The 21,490-nt window shown below is 41.2% G+C and overlaps 1 protein-coding gene across 5 annotated transcripts in view; it reads right to left on the minus strand.

Annotated features, from left to right (window-relative positions):
- Window positions 1-20,232, minus strand: part of dock8 (dedicator of cytokinesis 8) — a 273,645-nt gene extending 253,413 nt beyond the window's left edge. For 4 of the 5 annotated variants that reach the window (XM_060841212.1, XM_060841167.1, XM_060841183.1 and 1 more), the window contains exon 1: window positions 20,110-20,232. In XM_060841212.1, coding sequence (XP_060697195.1) covers window positions 20,110-20,159 — 50 coding nt within the window. In that variant the 5' untranslated portion in view covers window positions 20,160-20,232. The remainder of the gene's footprint in view (window positions 1-20,109) is intronic. The other variant, XM_060841192.1, reaches the window with a different exon arrangement.
- Window positions 20,233-21,490: the final 1,258 nt, after the last annotated feature.

Below are 21,490 nucleotides of genomic sequence, written 5' to 3' on the forward strand. Positions count from 1 at the left end.
GTCTTTGGAATGGGTTTGGTGGTGGATAAGAATCTGGATAACAAGCAAAACTGGAAAATTTCTCTATAATTTGATTTACACATTCAAGTAATATGGCAATAAGAGGAGACAAAGTGACAAGCACATGATAATACTTGTCAACATAACAAATGTAAACAATGAAACCAAAAGCATGAGTTTTAGGATATTGTAAAACCGTGTATCCAACAGATAAACTAGATCAATCTAAAACAAGCTCATCGTCGGACCACTCGAAATTAAGAAAATGATGGGACACACCCCTCTCTAAAGGATGTGAGCACCCTGCTGTATCATAGAATTATTGATATAAAATATCTGTAACTAAGCCAATGATCTGGGATTTTTTATTTTTAAAAAAAAGGTATCTAAGATAGGATATTGCTACAAGTTCACAAAACCTCCTTTGTCATTCAGCATAACAGGTAAATGGGGGTCAGTTAGCTCAGATGGCTGATTTGCAAGAGAGATAGTGACATCAACAGTGCGGGTTGAATTCCCACACTGGCTGAGGCTATCATGAAGGACTCTTTCTTTCTCACCCTCTTCCCCTGCCCGCGTATCGTGACCTTCAGGTTAAACCAGCACCAGCTGTGTCACTCTCTCTAATGACAGCGCAGCCCGGAGGTCTGTAAGACAATGGTGACTTTACCTTTACAGATAATGCTAGAAAAGGAACCAGTACACTCTACCTAATGGTATATGCTGCAACTATTAATATGAGGTGCCATAAGCGATCAGAACTGAAATAACTCCAAGAGGGCTGGTAACCCGTCACAAAGTCCTCCTTTATTTACATGTGCATAGTACATGACACTGACCCAGATAGCACAGATTTAGCTCCCAGAGTGAGCAGAACCTCTGACACTCCTGTTTCTTTTCCACCCATGTTGTGTGCGCGCGCAGCTGTGAGACACAGTGAAAGACACAAGGTGCACGAATCTTTATTCAGTTTCCACCACCAGGAAGAAAGGAAAAACCCGAGTGGCCAGTGACAAGTGACAAGCAATACCTTTCACATCAAAGGGCAATGCTGCGTGATCAAACAGTGAAGGGGAGGGCAGGGGTTAAATCAAAATGGAGTTGGAGGGGGAAATAATACATTCCACTCCCTGTGGCGCCCACCTCTCCCTGAACACTCAAGGGTGTTGGTGGACACCGCATGCTCCCTCTCCAGAGACACCCGGGCTCTAACGTAACCATGGAAGAGGGGCAGGCAGTCAGCCCTAATGACCCCCTCCACAGCCCGCTGCCTGGACCTATTTATGGCCAGTTTGGCCAGGCCCAGGAGCAGACCCACGAGGAGGTCTTCAGACCTGCCCTCCCTCCTCTGTACTAGGAGTTATTTCAGTTCTGATCGCTTATGGCACCTCATATTAATGGTTGCAGCATATACCATTAGGTAGAGTGTACTGGCTCCTTTCTAGCATTATCTGTAAAGGTAAAGTCACCATTGTCTTACAGACCTCCGGGTTGCGCTGTCATTAGAGAGAACGACACAGTTGGTGCTGGTTTAAGGATCAGGAGCGTGGGACTGAACTGCAACCAAAAGCAGAGGAGATGGTTTTTGAGAAAATCAAAAATGGAGTGCAAATGCCCACACCCAATATACACATGGTCCACGGACTCCACAGCACCACAGAACAAGCAGTTGGGCTGGGAGTCCGTGAACCACCGCAATCTGAGGTTGCAGGGGACCACTGTGTGCAGTACCCTCCACCCCAGATCCTCGAGAGAAAGGGGGAGGACTCCCACATAGAGAGCCCGCTACTGAGGCACTCCTGTCAGCCAGGGCTCCCTGATTGGGTCAGGTTAGCAGCCCCAAGCGGGGAACTCATTCTATAAGGCCCACCTGGCTGACCGAATCACTGCAAGAACTAGTCATCAACTCATACAACTTTTACTTTATACCTACCTTGATAATTAAAAAGTTATTGAAACTGTTCTTACTGCTCATTTAGTACTGTAGGCTAACTTGAGGAGGACAAAATAGAAGGATAAGAGAAAGGAGGGGTATGGGAGGAAAGGCATTGTCATAGGAGGGGTTGCAGAAGGAATTGTCAGATGTCAGTGATTATTTATCAGAAATTGCCAGCTCAAATGTCCAGTGTCATTAAATCAAGATTTAAATGAAGATAGAAAGTATGGCTCAAACTTCTATGACCATTTATCAAATTAAAAGGTATAATTCTACTGGTGAAAACAATTGGGTTTTTTTTAAGCTTGAAAATACAATGGTTCATATATCGATATATACTGTTTTAAAATTAAACAGCCATTAAATCTGTTAAATGTGTTAGTAACTATTTCAAAAGCAATTTTACAGGATCATATTAATTTCTTTTGGAAGTATAAATTAAAATTCACTGCTGTATGTAAATAAAGTAGAAATAATGCACAATACAGAGAATGTTTCATGAACTACAGAAAAAAAAGTCATGCAATTTTTGGCTTAGAATTTTAAATAAGCTTTTTTTGTCATTTAAAACACATCCTTCAGCCCATAGTTTGAGAGTGATGAATCACTGACATGGGTTTGAACTGAACAGCTGGGACATTTACAGAAAATAACTTAGTGAAATATCCTTATAAACTCATACAAGAACTGCTACCATCAGCTTTTCCTTAAAGCAAAAAGGAGGTAATGTTCATCTTGCTTTATATAGATCCATAGCAGCCAAGGACATGCACAACCATACAGAATAATAATTGAAATTAAATAGTAATTTAGAAGGAATTTATATGTGGAAGTATACTTTCTACCTATCAGCATGAGATTATATGATTCAAACAATCGCTCACACTAGATCTGCATTACTCAGCAATACTTAGTTTACAGTTGGAGTTAAAACTCCTTTCTTGCTGGGTTTTTATTCTGAAAATGGTTTGATATACATCTATTTCTATTTCTCTATGTTGTATGCCTTCCCATGCACACTTTTACCTTGCTCCGTTTTTCACAAGGCTGCCACTCTTCTTGGTCCCCAGCATCCCCAGTTTATCCCATCATGGTCAGTGCCACACTTTACTCGCACCTAGTTAAAGTGTAGCATTGACAGTGAGATCTTTACTGCTTTAAAAAGGTACAGTATCTAAGGAGAAAGTGGCATCTCAAATGCTGGAGATCAGAGTCAAGAGAGTGGTGTTGGAAAAGCACAACAGGTCAGGCAGCATCCAAGGAGCAGGAGGGCATATATCCGTAACGTCGATTCTCCTGCTCCTCAGATGCTGCCCAGGTAAAAATAAGGACTGCAGATGCTGGAAACCAGAATCTAGATTAGAGTGGTCCTGGAAAAGCACAACAGGTGGAGGAGCAGGGAAAACAAAACAAAAAAAAACCCACGACGTTTCGGGCAAAAGCCCTTCATTAGGAATAGAGGCAGGGTGCCTGCAGAGTGGAAAGATAAATGAGAGGGGGGTGGGGCTTGGGAGAAAGTAGCATATAGAGTACAATAGGTGAATAGGGGTGGGGATGGAGGTGATAGGTCAGAGAGGAGGGTGGAGTGGATAGGTGGGAAGGAAGATAGGCAGGTAGAACAGGTCATGGGGGCGGTGCTGAACTGGAAGGGTGGAAATGAGGAAACTGTTGAAGTCCACATTGATGCCCTGGGGTTGAAGTGTTCCGAGGGAGAAGATGAGGCGTTCTTCCTCCAGGCTTCAGGTGGTGAGGGAGTGGCGGTGAAGGAGGCCCAGGACCTGCATGTCTTGGCAGAATGGGAGGGGGAGTTGAAATGTTGGGCCACAGGGCAGTGGTTCAGGTAGTGAGGGAACAGCGGTGGAGGAGGAACACCACCTTGTGGCCCAACATTTCAACTCTCCCTCCCACTCTGCCAAGGACATGCAGGTCCTGGGCCTCCTTCACCGCCGCTCCCTCACCACCCGACGCCTGGAGGAAGAACGCCTCATCTTCTGCCTCTGAATACTTCAACCCCAGGGCATCAATAGGACTTCACCAGTTTCCTCATTTCCCCTTCCCCCGCCACCTCACCCCAGCTCCACCCTTCCAGTTCAGCACCGTCCCCATGACCTGTCCTACCTGCCAATCTTCTTTTCCACCAATCCACTCCACCCTCCTCTGTGACCTATCACCTCTATCCCCATTCACCTATTGTACTCTATGCTACTTTCTCTTCACGCCCACCCTCCTCTCATTTAATCTCTCCACCCTGCAGGCACCCTGGCTCTATTCCTGTTGAAGGACTTTTGCCCGAAACGTCGATTTTCCTGCTCCTCAGATGCTGCCTGAACTGCTGTGCTTTTCCAGCACCACACTCTCAGTACAATGACTATGTCTTGCTTTTCATATACTCCTCTCTGGTCTGATATTCTACTCAATTCTGTTGATGTCAGAGTAACTTTAACAGTTACATCATTATTTGCATATTCCATCACATTACAAAAGGAGCAGTAGAAGAGAATTAGATTTTATTGTCACATGTATTCAGGTACAGGGATACAGGAGTTAGTGAATTCACCATTCACTGCACCATCCTGTACAAAATCTTAAGTGGAAAAATAAAGAAAAAAGTTAAAGAGTTCAACATTACGCTTTTTTCTTACACGTGGGCCTGCAGTTACTCCACACTGGGTTTTCTGCCACGAGGGTGTCATCTCTCCCTGCACTGGGACCGAAATGTACTTGAAACAGTTAACATTGAGGGAGGTGGTGTTATGGGTTTTAGCAGGCTTACAAAAAGGATAAATCCCAGGCCCAGATGAAGTGATTCCCAGGATGCTGTGGGAGACAAAGGAGAAGGTTGCAATAACTTGGACATTGATGTTCAAATCCTTTCTAGCCACAGCAGAGATACCATGCTCAGAGGGTAGCTAATGTGGTATCATTAATCAAGATGGTAAGTAAGGATAAGTCAGGAAACTATAGATTAGATTAATGTGTCTAACATCAGTGTCAGAGAAACTACTACAACAACAAAAAAAAAGCTCTCAGGGACAGAATTAATCTCTACTTGGAGAGGCAAGGACTAATCAAGGATCAAGGTGACTTTGTCGGTAGAGATCATGCCTAAAAGATTTGACTGAATGTTTAAGGAGGTGACTAGGTGATGAAGGTGGTCCAGTTGGCATAATCTACATGGATACAATTATGGCTCAGACAAGATTTTGCACAGGAGCCTCGGGGTCAAGATGGTAAAAACTTCATGAGATCCAGGGCAAATTGGCAAGTTGAATCCAAAAATTGGCTGGTGATGATCAAAGAGTATTTGGACTACAGCCGGTGTGCAGTGGTATAAAAGACCGTTTGGTGTTGGGTCCCTTCCTGTTTCTGGATTACATTAAGTGATTTAAAATAGAAAGTTTGATCAGGAAGTTTGAGGATGATGTGAAAATTGGTGACATCGTAAATAGTGAGGAGGAAATCCATCATTTACAGACAACTGGTCTAAAACAGTGGCAAATAGAATTTAATGGTAAAAGGTGATGTATTTTGGTAACACCAGCAAGGGAAAAGGAGTATACAATGGATGTGGGTTTGCTTGTTGAGCTAGAAGTTTTGTTTTCAGATGATTAGCCACCATACTAGGTAACATCATCAGTGAGCCTCTGGATGACGCACTAGTGGTATGGCTCGCTTTTTATTTAAGTGATTAGGGTTCCTTGGGTTGGTGATGTCATTTCCTGCGGTGACGTCATTTCCTGTTCATTTTCTTAGAGGTGGTAAATGGGATCCAAGTCAATGTGTTTTGGTTGGAATGCCATGCTTCTAGGAATTCTCTCATGGGCTTGTCCTAGGATTTGGTGTGTTGTCCCATCCTCATCTGTATGTAAGGATACTAGTGAGAGATAGTGGGTCATGTCTTTCTGTGGCTAGTTGATGTCAACAAACACATTGACTTGGATCCCATTTACCACCCCCCGAGAAAAAGAACAGGAAATGACATCACCAACTGCAGGAAACCTAAACAAATAAAAAGCAGGCCATACCACCAGTGCTTCATCTGGAGGCTCACTGATGATGTTACCTAGCATGGTGATGAAACAGCTGAAAATGAACCTTCCAGCTCAGCGAGCAAACCGACATCCAGAACCTCAACCTGAGCTACAAATGTTCTCCAAACTCAGAACACAATGAATGGTAAGACCCTTGGAAGTACAGAGAATCAGATGGACCTTGATGTGTCCCCCCCCACAGATCCTTAAAGGCTGTAGAACAGGTAGAGAAGGTGGTTACATGGAATAGCTGACTTTGTTAAATGAAGAGGAATACAAGTTAGGAAGATGATAAAACTTACATAAGACCTTAGTTAGGTCACAGCTGGAGTAATGTGTGTAGTCTGGTCACTGTATTATGGAAACATGTAATTACATTGGAGACAATGTATTGCAAATTCACCAGAGTGTGCCAGGGATAGAGCGTGTCAGCTATGACACGAGATCATAAAGTCTGGGGTTGTTCTCCTTCAAGCAGAGACGACTGACGGGGTATGTGAATGAGCTCGCAAAAGAAAGAAACTTTCCCTCTCGGGTGAGGAGTCAATAACCAGGGGTCATAGATTTAAAATAGGGACAGGTGGTTTAGAGGGAAATCTATACACTCAGAATTAGAGTTAGAATTAGGTTTTATTGCCACACGTACTGAAGTGACAATATGGGAGTAGAATGCAAAGTGTACAAAGTCACTGTTCTTTTAGGTACAAAGGTACGTAACTACAAAATCTGAGGTACAAAGTAGAAAAATTAAGAAACAAAGCTAAAAAGTTCTACATTACAGTCCTTCTTAAGTGTCTAGCGATGGATTGGATCCGAGCTTTTCCAGCACCTCTAATCTAGACTCTGAGCTATTCCTCCCCAATACAAAAAGAAGGGCTTATGCCCGAAACGTCGATTCTCCTGCTCCTTGGATGCTGCCTGACCTGCTGCGCTTTTCCAGCAACACATTTTTCAGCTCTGATCTCCAGCATCTGCAGACCTCACTTTCTCCTCCCCAACACAGAGACCATTGCCAGTAGTTGGCCTACCTAGAGTCTCTTCACTGCACCAACACTGGAACAGAGTCACCATCTTGTCTCTAGCATTGACATCGCCACCATGAGTCTGCGCTAGACTGATCTCAGCAAAGCAGCCGCCACCTCAAGCTACCAGGTGCTATACTGGGCACAAACTTACATCCCAACACCACTGCCATCACCCAGTGGGAGCACCACCCCGACTCCCCTCTGCCACTCACCACCAGCACCCACCTGGAGTACCAACCAGACTCCCTCTGCTGCTGGAAATCAACCTTCCCTCAGACGTGCTGGACACCTCGTGCTGTATGAGCTCTCCACAGAAGGTACAATAAAAAAAGATTACAATAGGCTTCTTAAAGCAGAGAAAGACAAAAATCATTAAAAGCAGATGGAGCAGACGGGCTCTGTGTTACTAGCCTGCCACAGCTGTGAATGTGTCTGCTTCAACGAGTTGTCAAGGTAAGAACATTTGCAGCATTTAGAAGTATGTAAATGAATACTTGAAAAGCCATAGCATACAAGGCTACAGGCCAAACACTGGGAAATGGGGAAAGAGTAGGTAGGTGCCTGATGATCAGAGCAGAACGGAGGAGCTGAATGGCTATTTTCCATGCTGTAAAATGCAATGACTTTATAACCATTTCTTCCAAGTGTTACTTCTTTTTGAAGCCAAATGGCAAAATAGACAACCAAACAAAATTGTTTTCTGTAACACCACCTTAAAAAATTACAGAGTGCAGTGGTACACATGCCAGTCTCTCCCCTAACCTACATCCAATAGCTCAGTTTGTTTCTTCCCACACAAAAAAAAACTAGAAATTAAAAAAAGCACTTTGTGTGTTGACTGTCCCTTAGTAAAACTGATTCTTGTGTTCAAACTCAGGAGTGGAACTTGACCCAGGAAATTTGTGATGGACAAGAAGATGCTGCTAACTGAGCCACAGCTGATAGAACAAAAAAATAAACCCAGAAATGTTTAGAGACATGGTTAGCATGATTCAAACCTACATGTGGTGATCCTAATGGATTTCTAATCCATTGCTTTAATTACCTGGCCAAGACTATAGGGCTTTAAATCGATACCTTCATCGTTCATGGTGTGTTCCAATTCACTTGGAGTCTGAGCTACTGTGGAAAGATACCCTTTCATGTAAATGTTGTAGCCTAGAGCTATATAGATAGTGATAGTGAAGGTTCCAATTTCTTTCCATCACATTGCTGACCAGGAATCACTCCTACTCTTACCGTCTATCATCAGCACACTTTGGAAGGATTTACAAATTGAAACTCTGTCTATTTTCCTACGTCACCTTAGTTGGCCATCATTTCCTGGAGCACAGCAATGAGGCTACATACCGTGCCACAAGATTTCTGTTTAAATAGGACTATCACAACAGTGTAATGAAGTGATAATAGGGAAGAACGCATAAAACTCAAGAAAGTAATAAAAACAAAATTATTTTTCCTCAACATTCATTCTCTTGCTGTTATTTACAAAAGACATGTTGGTGTCAAAAAGTTAATGATCTCCAGATGAAATAAAAGTTTAGTTCATAAAAGACAAAATTAGCACAATGAAGGATGGCGATCTTTCCCAGGTCCAAATCAAGTGGGCTGCAGAAACATGGAGTAGGGAGATCACTGCTCCAGGAAAATGGTTACTGAGAATGATGCCTAATGGAGACATTATCTACAGAAACAGGTTCAGCTCCCACATGCACATTTAACAGTCCAGCTCTCGATCCAAAACCAGCTTCACATTTTTGTTCCAATCTTGGAAGAATCACACATTGCTCCAAACAATGTTACGACAGGAGCCATTAGCTCCAACAATCTGGCTGTATTCACCATCAATTCAATTCCCAGCCATTTTCATAACCAGAGTGCTCACAACCAGAGCACTCATTCAGCAACTATAACTTCCAGCATTATAAGGCCACCAACCTCCAACTTCCCATCATCAGTCACTGCCGCTACCATTGGCCAGTGATATCAGTCATTCCTTGAATTTCTGCAGACTTCACTATTTGAAATGTTCTCCTGACCTGCCCCCTATCCATCATACTGTTCATTATCTAGAACTTAGTTGCCTATAATCAAACTCTAGAGCTGAAAAGATGTTGCTGGAAAAGCGCAGCTCAGGCAGCATCCAAGGAACAGGAGATTCGACGTTTTGGGCATAAGCCCTTCTTCAGGAGGGCTTATGCCCGAAACGTCGAATCTCCTGTTCCTTGGATGCTGCCTGAGCTGCTGCGCTTTTCCAGCAACACCGTTTCAGCTCTGATCTCCAGCATCTGCAGACCTAACTTTCTCCTATATCAAACTCTACTCATCCGTCACCATTGTCCTTTTTCGTACCAATGCTTCAAAAGCTTACATTATCACACCTCAGGTAGAAATGTTTTCCTGGTCTCTCTTTCTATAATACTTCATTCAGTCGTGCAACTGCCCACTACCAGTCTGGAATCTACCAATTCATATAAGACCACCCTTAAAATTCACCTCCGTACGAAGGTGTGGGTCATCTGCCTTAATCCCCTGATGAATACACTCGGATGAAATTTTCCGAAACTGTACAGATCCAGTACAAAATCCATTTATCGTGTCTATGGTCATTTTGTAAAGAATTACCAATGTTTTCACCTGTCTGAAAATGGTTGTTGCTAGACTATGAATTGCAGATTATAAAGAATAATTTATTAAGTATTGTATGATAAGTATTGTTGAAATCAGCAGCTCCATAAAAAAGAAACTAAATTTTCAAACCAAAACATTACTGTATTTTCTGGCAAGAAAAAAATATTTACTGAATTTCAAGCTTTGACTTTTTAAGATGTTAATATTGCAAAGTTTTTTTATTTGCCAATGAAAAGCTTTACTTTGGAAATATGTTCTTTATGATTTTGTCAGCAGAAGAATGTGGTAAAGAGGGAGGAACAAAAGTTAGGGAGATCTAGATTCTACCTTCCCAAATATTTTTTAATTTGGAGACAACTCACAATTAGCTCTAAATATGGATTTATGAAAACTCCAAACACTGAGGATAGCATGCTGCTTTCAGTAAAAACTGAAGGATTGGGTATTTTTATCTCAAAAAGGTCACAGATTTATTGCAAACACAATGCTGAGACCTTGATTTGAGATGCTAGCAATATAGTGTGTACTAAACAAGAAAATTATTTCAAGCTGCAGTCACGTAATATTCTTAAATCAGACAAGCTGCTCTTTCCAGCAAATTCAAAATTCTCTGCATTAAGGGCAAAGTACAATTTCCAAAAACTCAGTTCGGTCTTATATGGGATTGCATAAAACTAGAACAAATTTTCATCCTCAAGTGTCTGGTTACTCAGCAAGACGCTTTGTAATGAGGCACGTATGAAATTATTCAGAACATTTATGGAACCTGAATTTAGTCCAATGCAAATTGAATTGTCATTCTCAAAGACAATATCAGAACATCTGGAGGATTTAAAGAGAGTGTAATTCAGCACACTATCTTCTCACTTCTTGGTTTTGAGATATGATCGCAATGTTGCTGGTGGAATGCAAGATTCTTTCGGTCACACATCATTCCAGTGATACCACACTAACAGTTAGTCAATTATCTGTTAATCCACACAAAGAGACATGGAGGGTACTTTTGCATGAAGCACAGAAAGCTAGCATGGGTGCAGCAGGTAACCAGGAAGACTCAGGAATTGCGAGTGGCTAGGAGTTGGTGCTTTGACCGCTGTGGCTGGCATCTGATTCCCAGGTAGGGAGTGATATTTTGGCACTAAATAAGAAAAACTTCTTCAGGACCCTCTCATAGCAGTGACAGCGCCACTATCCCTGCACTGGGAGGTAGGGGTTCAAGTCCCAACTGTTCCAGACATGCATTATAACATCTCAGACAGGTTTCAATGAGGAAAAGAAGGCTAATTTTAAAAATAGGGATGTTGGCCCTTATTTCAAGGGGGTTAGAGTATAAGATTATCAAAGTCTTATTGTAACTGTACAAGCTGCTAGTGAGACCATGTCTAGAGTACACATTGGGCTCCTCATTTAAGGAAATATATCATTTTATTGGAGGCAATTCAGAGATGGTTCACTAGGATGATCCCAGGAAGGAAATCTGCCATCCTCACCTGGTCTGGCCTACATGTGACTCCAGACCCACAGCAACGTGGGTGACTCAACTGCCCTCTGGGCAATTAGGGATGGGCAATAAATGCTGGCCTAGCCAGTGATGCCAATGTCCCGTGAATGAATTTTTTAAAAAAAGGTTGTAAGTTGATTTGTATTGTAACCTTGGATTCCCTCAACAGAGGGCAATGCAACTGAAAAACAGCATTTACAATGAGGAGGGAGCTGTGTTACACTGAAATTTTATTTGAATCATCACTTGGCATGTATTTGTGAACAAGTCACAGGCAGGTGTGGAACAAGATGCCAATTTAATTTTTAAAAATCTCAAGTAATGTTTAGAACATTCTTCATGGAACTTTCTTCTTCTTCTTTCATTTGCAGAAATATTAAAAATATTCTGAGGAAGTGAAGTAAGCATTTTTTGTTGGTCAGCTCTTTTTCTCTGATGCTATTTCCTTTATGTCCACCATGACCTACACATTATTTTTAAATAGTTGCAGATTAGGAAAGAAAGTTGCCGAACAAGGTGAGAAACGTAAAGCTTTTTGATCGTTCGCTCTTCAGGAAGGAGGCAAGAATGCCAAAATTTGCAAAAGGGATTTACAATTTACAAAGCACAAAAAAAAGATGCTGATACTTTTGTTTTGAAGAGATTATTTTATGGGATGTGGGTATCACTGACAAGTTGGGCATTTTTTGTTCATCCCTAACAGCCTTCAAATTGAACAATCATTACGGAGGGTGGTCAGGAGTTATCACCATTACTGTATCACATGTAGGCCAGACTAGTTAATAGTGGCCAATCCCCTTCCCTAATATTCACTGCATATATTTAAGAAATAAATAGAAATTTGGAAGTTAACGTGTCAAAGCATAAAGGGGAACATAAAGATTGGCTTTGAGCGAGGTGATCAGCCATAATCAAGTCAATGGCTGAGCAGGGTTAATGAACTGCTCCTATTTACCAAGTTTCTCAAAACAACTTTAGTAACCCAGGCCTTTTACAACAATCAATGCTGGTAATGGTAAACATAAAACTAAGGCCAGCTTTTATGATGCAGATTGTGATGTGTTATTTTTTTTTAAATACTATATATTGTAAATTTGGATTTTTGATTTTTTTGTTAATAAACATTCGTTTTATTGTTCAAGCAAAATCTGCAAGAGACCACTTTGTTGAAACCAAAATAAAGCATGATTTGTCAAGCTAAGTTTCAGTCTGGGATCTCCTTCTTGTCCAGTAATAAGATCAACTGAGATCATAAAAACTTTCAATTCTGGTTCGGAGTAAATTGAATTCAAATTCCACTAGCAGCCACAATGAGACTTTAATCTGTGTCCCAGGGCATTTGCCTAGATCTCTGGAATACCAGCCTAAGAACATTAGCCAGAGGCCACCATCATCCTGCATTCATATGCAGGAACTATTTAATAAGGTAAATAGGATGTTAAGACATTCTGCCTTCTTTGAATTAATTGATGCATGAGAAAACAATAGGTGATTCTCTACGGCAAACAGAGTTGACTTGCCAACCCACGAGTACCCTTTTCTTGGTGTATAAATTGTTGATCCAATTAAAATATGATTTATTCATACGTGCATTGAGGAGTGCAAGATGAAAAGGTTCAAAAACATTTCTTTTATTCATCGATATATTAAAGTAAGATGTAGTTAATTCAGAAGAGTGCTAATTACTCTTAGGTTGTGTGATGTCATCAATTCAGAAAATCTTGTTAGTTTTAAAGAAAGGCATCAACAAAGGAGCCATCGAACTCTGAACATTTTCCACCAGTCAGAATCGGAGTGATCTGTACAGCAATTCCATTATGCATATTGAAGCCACATCCCTTCATAACCATATCAATTAAAATGCTTAATAACACAATGAAGCACTTTATACTATTCTTTTAGAGATACATTGAGAAACCACTTTTTGATAAGTGATTAAAGAATTTAAGACTTAACCCAGCGTACAAAATTTAGAATATAATCAACGATTCCACATACTGGATGTGTAGCATCAGTTTGCACCTCGGACAATTTGTCACTGAATACCTCAAAACCGTTACAAACTTTTACATTTTCAAGGAAAAGAAAAATCATTTTGCTTTTGAAGATTTCTATATGTCTCAATGCCTTCAAATAGAATATAGGCTGGGTTATCAAAAAAACATATAATCCTAAGGTTTCATTTCACAGCTACTTTTTCAATGTGTCAGGTATGTTATGAATCCCTGCTGTATCATTTTTAATATTTAGGCTCAGTGTTATTTAAGTTTTACTGTAGTACTAGACATATGCCACTCTTCAAATCTTTAAATGACCACTGTCAAACTTTAGGATAAAAAAGGTTTTTAAAAGCCTAAAGCATTTCAAGAACTTCAATTTAGTTTGTGATCAATACAGGTTTATAAAATGTCCTTCACATTGTAACACACTAGGTTGTCACCACACTATTTCACCAGAACTTTGGTGAAAGAATTAGACTTTACCATGTATCTTAAAGCAGAAAAAGGGGTTGTTTAGCAATGAAGTGCAAAGAAGAAATGAGACCACAGCATGAAAGTTCAATTGCATACCAAATTCTCACAACACAAATAAAAGGAGCCCAAATCAGCCCATTATAACTATATCTGCTCTTGAAGACTGTTGACCAATTTACTCCCACATTTCACATTTTAACCACAATATTGAAAGTAAGTCATCTTCAAATATATATCGAATTGTCTTTTGAAAGTTCCTAAATCAATTTAATTGCATATCCTTTCGGGTCGTGCATTCCAGATCTTTAAAAAGGAGCGTAAAAGAAAGGTCAGTTCACTTCTCCATTATTATTTTAAATCTGTAATTTTTGGTTACTAATCCACTTGTCATAGGATATAGTGGCTCCTAACTTGTATCATCAACACTCCATATTTCTACTAACTCTACCTTTAACCTTCTCTGGTCTCGAGACAGTTATCCCAGGCTCACTAAGCAGTAAATTCTCAGATCACTAGTATCATCTTGGCAAATCTTCTCTGCATCCTCTCTATGGCCTTAGCATTCTTTCTATACCATGGTGCACAGAATTGTACACAATGGTCCATCCAGTAATTTGTACAATGCCCTTGTTTTTCCAATTCCTCCTATCAACAGGGTCAAATATCAAGTATGCTTTCTTAAAGTAAAAACCAACAAATCCCCAGGGCTCCATCTGATCGTTTTAGAGTGATAGCTACAGTGATTGTGGATGGTCATCATTTTGCAAAATTCCCAAGATTGTAGAATTTTCCCAGCAGTTTGGAAGTTTACAAATGGGAGGGAAGGAAAAAAAAGGGAAGGAAAAAGAAAGAAAAGGAAAAGGAAAAAAAAAAAGGAAAGACAAGGCACTACAAGTTAATTAGCCAGAAATATTTTTATGGAGAAAATGCTGAGGTTTATTAGCAAAATCTTAGCAATGCAATTTCAAAACACTTAATCAGATTGTTTGACATCAACTTTGTGTGAAAGGGAACATTTACCAAAAGCGTGTTTTAAGGTGTAACTCAAGGAGTAGGTAAAGAGCAAGTAGATGTCATATAATTGGATTTCCAAAAGGCATTTAATAAGAAGCCCTACTAAAGGTTAAGACATAAGATAAGCATTCACAGAACGGAGGTAATATATTAGCATGGATTGGAAATAGACATTAAGCAGATGACAACTATGGAATGCCACAAAGATTAGTGCCAGGATCTCCACTATTTTCAAGTTACATGAGACAAAAGGTATTGATTCTATGTTTTCTTGCACTACAAAGCTAAACACAAATGGAAGCTAGGAGGAAAAATGCCAAAAGATACTTGTATTGTCAAGCTAGGAGGTGGCAAAAAAAGTGGCAGACAAAACAGAGTGAGGAAGTGTGAAGTTCTTCACTTTGTTTTAAGATGTTTCTTCCAATCTGAAAAGTCTGAATGTTGATATTGAGAAGAACTGTTACAAGGAACACTCCAAGTTAATTTAGGTATGATAAGCAACATGACCTCACAGAATACAGGGAGAACTAGCTTAAAGGTAGTAGATAGAGGGTGGTGGTGGTGGAGGATTGTTTTTCAGTCTGGAGGTTTGTGACCAGTGGAGTGCCACAAGGATCAGTGCTGGGTCCTCTACTTTTGTCATTTACATAAATGATTTGGATGTGAGCATGACAGGTACAGTTAGTAAGTTTGCAGATGACACCAAAATTGGAGGTGTAGTGGACAGCGAAGAGGGTTACCTCAGATGACAACAAGATCTGGACCAGATGGACCAATGGGCTGAGAAGTGGCAGATGGAGTTTAATTCAGATAAATGTGAAATGCTGCATTTTGGGAAAGCAAATCCTAGCAGGACTCATACACTTAATGATAACATCCTAGTGAGTAATGCTGAACAAAGAGACCTTGGAGTGCAGGTTCATAGTTCTTTGAAAGTGGAGTCGCATGTAGGTAGGATAGTGAAGGCAGCATTTGGTATGCTTTCCTTTATTGGTCAAAGTATTGAGTACAGGAGTTGGGAGGTCATGTTGCGGTTATACAGGACATTGGTTAGACCACTGTTGGAATACTGCATGCAATTCTGGTCTCCTTCCTATCGGAGAGATGTTGTGAAACTTGAAAGGGTTCAGAAAAAGATTTACAAGGATGTTGCCAGGGTTGGAGGATTTGAGCTATAGGGAGAGGCCGAACAGGCTGTGGCTGTTTTCCATGGAGTGCTGGTGGCTGAGGGGCGACCTTATAGAGGTTTACAAAATTATGAAGGGCATGGATAGGATAAATAGGCAAAGTCTTTTCCCTGGGGTCAGGGAGTCCAGAACGAGGGGGCATAGGTTTAGGGTGAGAGAGGAAAGATAAATATAAAGAAAAAAGATCTACGGGGCAATTTTTTCACGCAGATGGTGGTACGTGTATGGAATGAGCTGCCAGAGGAAGTGGTGGAGGCTGGCACAATTATAACATTTAAGAGGCAATTGGATGGGTATATGAATAGGAAGGGTTTGGAGGGATATGGGCCAGGTGCTGGCAGGTGGGACTAGATTAGGTTGGGATATCTGGTTGGCATGGGTTGGACCGAAGGGTCTGTTTCTATGCTGTACATCTTTATGATTCAAGGAAGGAAAATGTGACATTGATCATCATTATACAGTTTAGAAAAAAACTTCCAAAGTAAAAAGGAAGTTAAATTGCTATAGTTCCAGAGGATCATAGAGCTGCTCTCTTATTAGAGAGAGATGACTGATTATGGTTTAACCCAAGCACCACTACAAATCAGGCAAGGACAGAGGTTGAGAAGGAAGGACCCTAACTGGAAATTGTATAAGCTTTAATGAAACCAAAACTAGAATATGGTGCACAACTTTGCTCTTCATTTCAAAGGAAAGCTATATTTGCATTAGAGTTTGTCCAGCAAAGGTTTACTAGGTTTAATGCTGGAATGACAGACAATGAACAGCTGAATACTTTGGAACTATATTCTTTGGATTTATAAAGAAATTAGTGACAATCTTATCGTGATATGAAAGATCCTGGTGGACTGAGAGCAGAACTGAGTAATCGTTTCCCCTGACTGGGAAGCTAGAACGTGGGACAGAGTCTTGGGATGGATTGAAAGTTGAATGTAAAAACCATTTGGATTTGGGTACTGGAAGTACAACTTCAAAAAGTTCTAAATCAAATTGTGCAGTATAATTAATACTGGAAGGTCTGTGACAAAACAAGGAAAACATTAATAAACCAAAATCAATGAAAAATGTAATTAGCAAGTAAACGGCACAATAAATGAGTGACACATTTGTGGGGAAACCGTGTGTTCCTTGGAAACAAAAGGTTGAAATGGAGTAGAGAAATACAGGGATCTGGGACCCACAACATTATAACAAGTAAATACGGATTAACAAAGACATTTAAAAAAAGCACAAAGGTGGCGGGCAGCATGGTATCTCACTGGTTAGCACTGTTGCCTCATAGCGCCAGGGACCTGGGTGTGATTCCACCTTAGGCGACTGTCTACGGAGTATAGATATTCTCGTGTCAGTGTGGGTTTCCTCTGTGAGCTCTGGTTTACTCCCACAGTCCAGAGATATCCAGATTAGGTAAATTGGCCATGGGAAACGTAGGGTTACAGGGTAGTGGATGGGATCCTCTCCGGAGGGTTGCTGTGAACTCAATGGGCTGAATGGCCTTACTTATGCCCGAAACATCGATTTGCCTGCTCATTGGATGCTGCCTGACCTTCTGTGTTTTTCCAGCACCACACTCTTGACAAAGATTCTGTGATGCCCATTTTTAAAGACTGTTGAAAGTTAAGAATTTAATGTTATGTTTTATTAAATCCGGAGTTAGAGCAAACTTGGAGTGCTGGCCTTCATGTCATAAAGAGACTGAAAAGTTATATTCATCAAAAAGATTGATCAGGATTGAATTCTTACAAAAGACTGAGGAGTCACCAGTTAGAAATCACTAGGATATGTATAAATTTGGTATGTAAACATTAGAATGCCTCCCAATTACAAGAAATCATTACTGATTTGCTTATAGCCTCTAATTATAAATCCTGTACAGAAACATCTTATCTCAAAGGTGGTTAGAATACGAAACTTGCTGCCACAACTTTCTAATATAGTCAGGTCAAGTAGCAGAGATGCATTTAAGAGGAATCGAGTTAAACTCATGGGAGGGGGGTTGGAGAAGGAATTGAATGATATTTTTTACATCTTAGGTTAGTTGGATTAAAACAGAGGTCTGCAGATGCTGGAGATCACAGCTGCAAATGTGTTGCTGGTCAAAGCACAGCAGGCCAGGCAGCATCTCAGGAATAGAGAATTTGACGTTTCGAGCATAAGCCCTTCATCAGGAATAAGAGAGAGCAGCCAAGCAGGCTAAGATAAAAGGTAGGGAGGAGGGTCTAGGGGGAGGGGTGATGGAGGTGGGATAGGTGGAAGGAGGTCAAGGTGAGGGTGATAGGCCGGAGTGGGGTGGGGGCGGAGAGGTCAGGAAGAGGATTGCAGGTTAGGAGGGCGGTGCTGGAGCGCCTCATCTTCCGCCTGGGAACCCTCCAACAACAACACGACGGCTGGAGGAGGAGCGCCTCATCTTCCGCCTGGGAACCCTCCAACTACAAGGTATGAATTCAGATTTCTCCAGTTTCCTCATTTCCCCTCCCCCCACCTTGTCTCAGTCGGTTCCCTCAACTCAGCACCGCCCTCCTAACCTGCAATCCTCTTCCTGACCTCTCCGCCCCCACCCCACTCCGGCCTATCACCCTCACCTTGACCTCCTTCCACCTATCCCACCTCCATCGCCCCTCCCCCTAGTCCCTCCTCCCTACCTTTTATCTTAGCCTGCTTGGCTGCTCTCTCATTCCTGACGAAGGGCTTATGCTCGAAACGTCGAATTCCCTATTCCTGAGATGCTGCCTAACCTGCTGTGCTTTGACCAGCAACACATTTGCAGCTTAAAACAAAGATGGGCAAGTGGAGGCTGATCTAGTGAATAAAAAAAAGTCAGTTCAGACTGGTACTGAATTAGAAATATTTTATTGTGTCACAAGCAAAGCAATGTAGTACCATCCACGAGGTATTTGCTGCATTTTATTATCCCATCAATAAAGCACCTACTTACCAACCATCTCACTCCCCTTAGCCAGTTTTGTACCAGTATTAGTTACCGTTGTCTCTTTAAACGACATGTGGTACATCATCATTGCCTTTGAAAGTTAACATACACAAAATATCTACTGTACTATTAACTTTTGCTGTTAATGCATTACTTCAAAAATAACTCCATTACATTTATTAGCCAATATTTAAAGAGTTCATACAGGTCATCCATTACAAACCCATGTATCTCCAAATGAACACTAGTTTTGCCTTTGACAATGGTTTCTCACTGCTGATATTAAAATATTTAGCCTATACTTAATCAAGTTGATTCCCCTTCCATCTATTTCTCAAACATGTTTCAATACTTGCCATCCTCCAGCCTTTTGGAAATGCTCCCACATCCACAAAACAAATTATGAATAGAGGTTCAACTATCTACCCTCGCAAACAAGGCACCATGCAATAATCAAGAGACTAATTCCAAATCCTACACTGCTATGGCAAATGAAGGGCACAATAATTTAGTACTGTGAAACAAAAACAAAAATTACTACTGAAACTCAGTAGGTCTGGCAGCATCTGTGCAGAGAAAGCAGAGTCAACACCAAGTTTGGCCACCCTGAAAAATCTAATATTGTAGTTTATTTTGAAACTGGGAAACCTCTTCTCTTTTGGCCATGGAATCTTGTACATCATGTCAAACCCTTGCCCAGTCCAGTAGCAACTTTGTCAATAGTGCATCAAATGCTTCGTGAATACCTCAAGCTCATGTGTTGAAGTGGATAGGGCTTGAATCCAGAACTTTTTAAATTGGAAAGCACTTCTAACTTCATCAAGCTGTATCTGACTTCATAGACCTTTGTAAAACAGGCAGGAGGCTGGAAGAACACAGCAAGCCAGAGAGCATCAGGAGATGGAGTCATCTTTGGAGCACCCTTAAAATTACAGCTAGTGTAGATTTTGCCCCGGATAGGTCCCTTAATTCACCCTCTGCCATTTCCCAGTTGTTTCCTAGCATTAGTCCTTGTTGAATCAATGGGGGAACTGTGCTTTTAAAAGGAAAGTATTAGCAGTTAGATGCAATCAAACCAGAACCAAAACACATGACTTGTCATCCGCCTCACATGGGTTACCGCCACATTAAAAATGAACTTTGGAAGCATACTTCTTTTAAAAAGTGTAACGCACGTTATTTTTTATAGTGGGAGAAAGATTTCCCCGAGTTAGGTACATCAGGACAGCTACACCCGGTGCAAAGACAACAGCAGTCAGAAAGTCCCTGGGAATGTGCGTGTGCAGTCCTGCCTTCCCGCAAGTAGTTCTGCATTTCTGAAGCAACGTTAATCTTTACCAACTTCGTCATGAAATAGGGACAAATAATTCGGACATCTCACCTATTGATTCTCTGGGCGAACGCTCTCCGCTCTGAATTTAATGTAGCCATGGATCCTCTGTGTGTGTATATCCTGGGAATGCCGCCGAGGAACCGATAGCAAGGTTTAGGATCCAATCATCAAAATACCATAGCGGGGTGGAAACTTCCGCATTTTCACCTTTCTCGCCAACCCTAGAGCCAATTGTGTGTGAGGGGACTGGCTGGCTTTTTCTGTGTGTATCGAGATGAAAGGTCGAGTCACTTTTCAGGGCATTTGTTCACAGTTTCTGAGTGATAATGTTCACATGGCCAGCAGTAAAACATGCATCGCACCAATTTACAATGATTAATTAGAAACTGCGTTTAAAGGGAAAATACAAAATGACATCTTTCGCTAGAGAGGGACAAGAACCGCATTTGTACTTGTAATATTGGCGAAACTTTGGTAATATTATTGACTTTAGAGTATATATATATATATATATACATACACACACACACCATCTGGCAAAATACTGCAGATGCTGGAAACTTGAAACAAAAACCAGAAATTGCTGGAAAAATTCAGAGGGTCTAGCAGCATCTGTGGAGACAGAAACAGAATTAACGTTTAGAGTCCAATATAATGTATTTATAACCGAAACAGTTGTTCTGACGATAGTTAAGAAAAAAAGTCTAACAGATGTATGGGGGCAGAGTCCATGTGTATATTTAAGTCTGAGATGGATGCATTTTCGATCAGGAGGGGAATCTAGGTTAACAGGGAAAGGGAGGGGATATTGTGTTGTTAAAACAAAACGTGCCAATAAAGGGATATTGTATAAAAGGAGATGTGAGGTGATCCAATTGAATGGCAGAGCAGGCTCGATGAATGGCCTACACCTGTTCCCATTGCTTACAGTCTTGTGGCAAAACCATACCTTACAGCACTTGTCTTTGGATCCCTCATTCCCATCGCTTGACTCAATGCAAGAAATTATGGTAGAGTGGTTGTGAACCCCAGGAGGAGGTGGGCTGGGATGCCTTAATATTGATTGGAGATACTATGAAGTTTCAGATATGTTCTAATCAACCTCCTCAGAGATGTTATTACACGCCACTGGATCAGGTGGGATGCGAACCCAGGGTTCCTGGCTCAGAGGTGGGAGCGGTACCACTGCAGCAGAGAATTGTTACACAGTCAGTGCAAAAATGAACCAGCTGATCACTATCTCTCAGACTCCCTCGGCAAATGAATTCATATAGCCCCATTGTCACAATTAGTGATACAGGCCCCCAGATTTGCTTGGTTACAACACTGTGGTGCACTTTAGATTAGATTATCTACAGTCAATAAACAGGCCATTTGGCCCAATAAATCCAAACTGACCCTCCAAAGAGTTACCCACCCAGACCCATTC

The sequence above is a fragment of the Hemiscyllium ocellatum genome, chromosome 2, assembly GCF_020745735.1.
Source record: "Hemiscyllium ocellatum isolate sHemOce1 chromosome 2, sHemOce1.pat.X.cur, whole genome shotgun sequence".
NCBI classification, from domain to species: Eukaryota; Metazoa; Chordata; class Chondrichthyes; order Orectolobiformes; family Hemiscylliidae; genus Hemiscyllium; species Hemiscyllium ocellatum.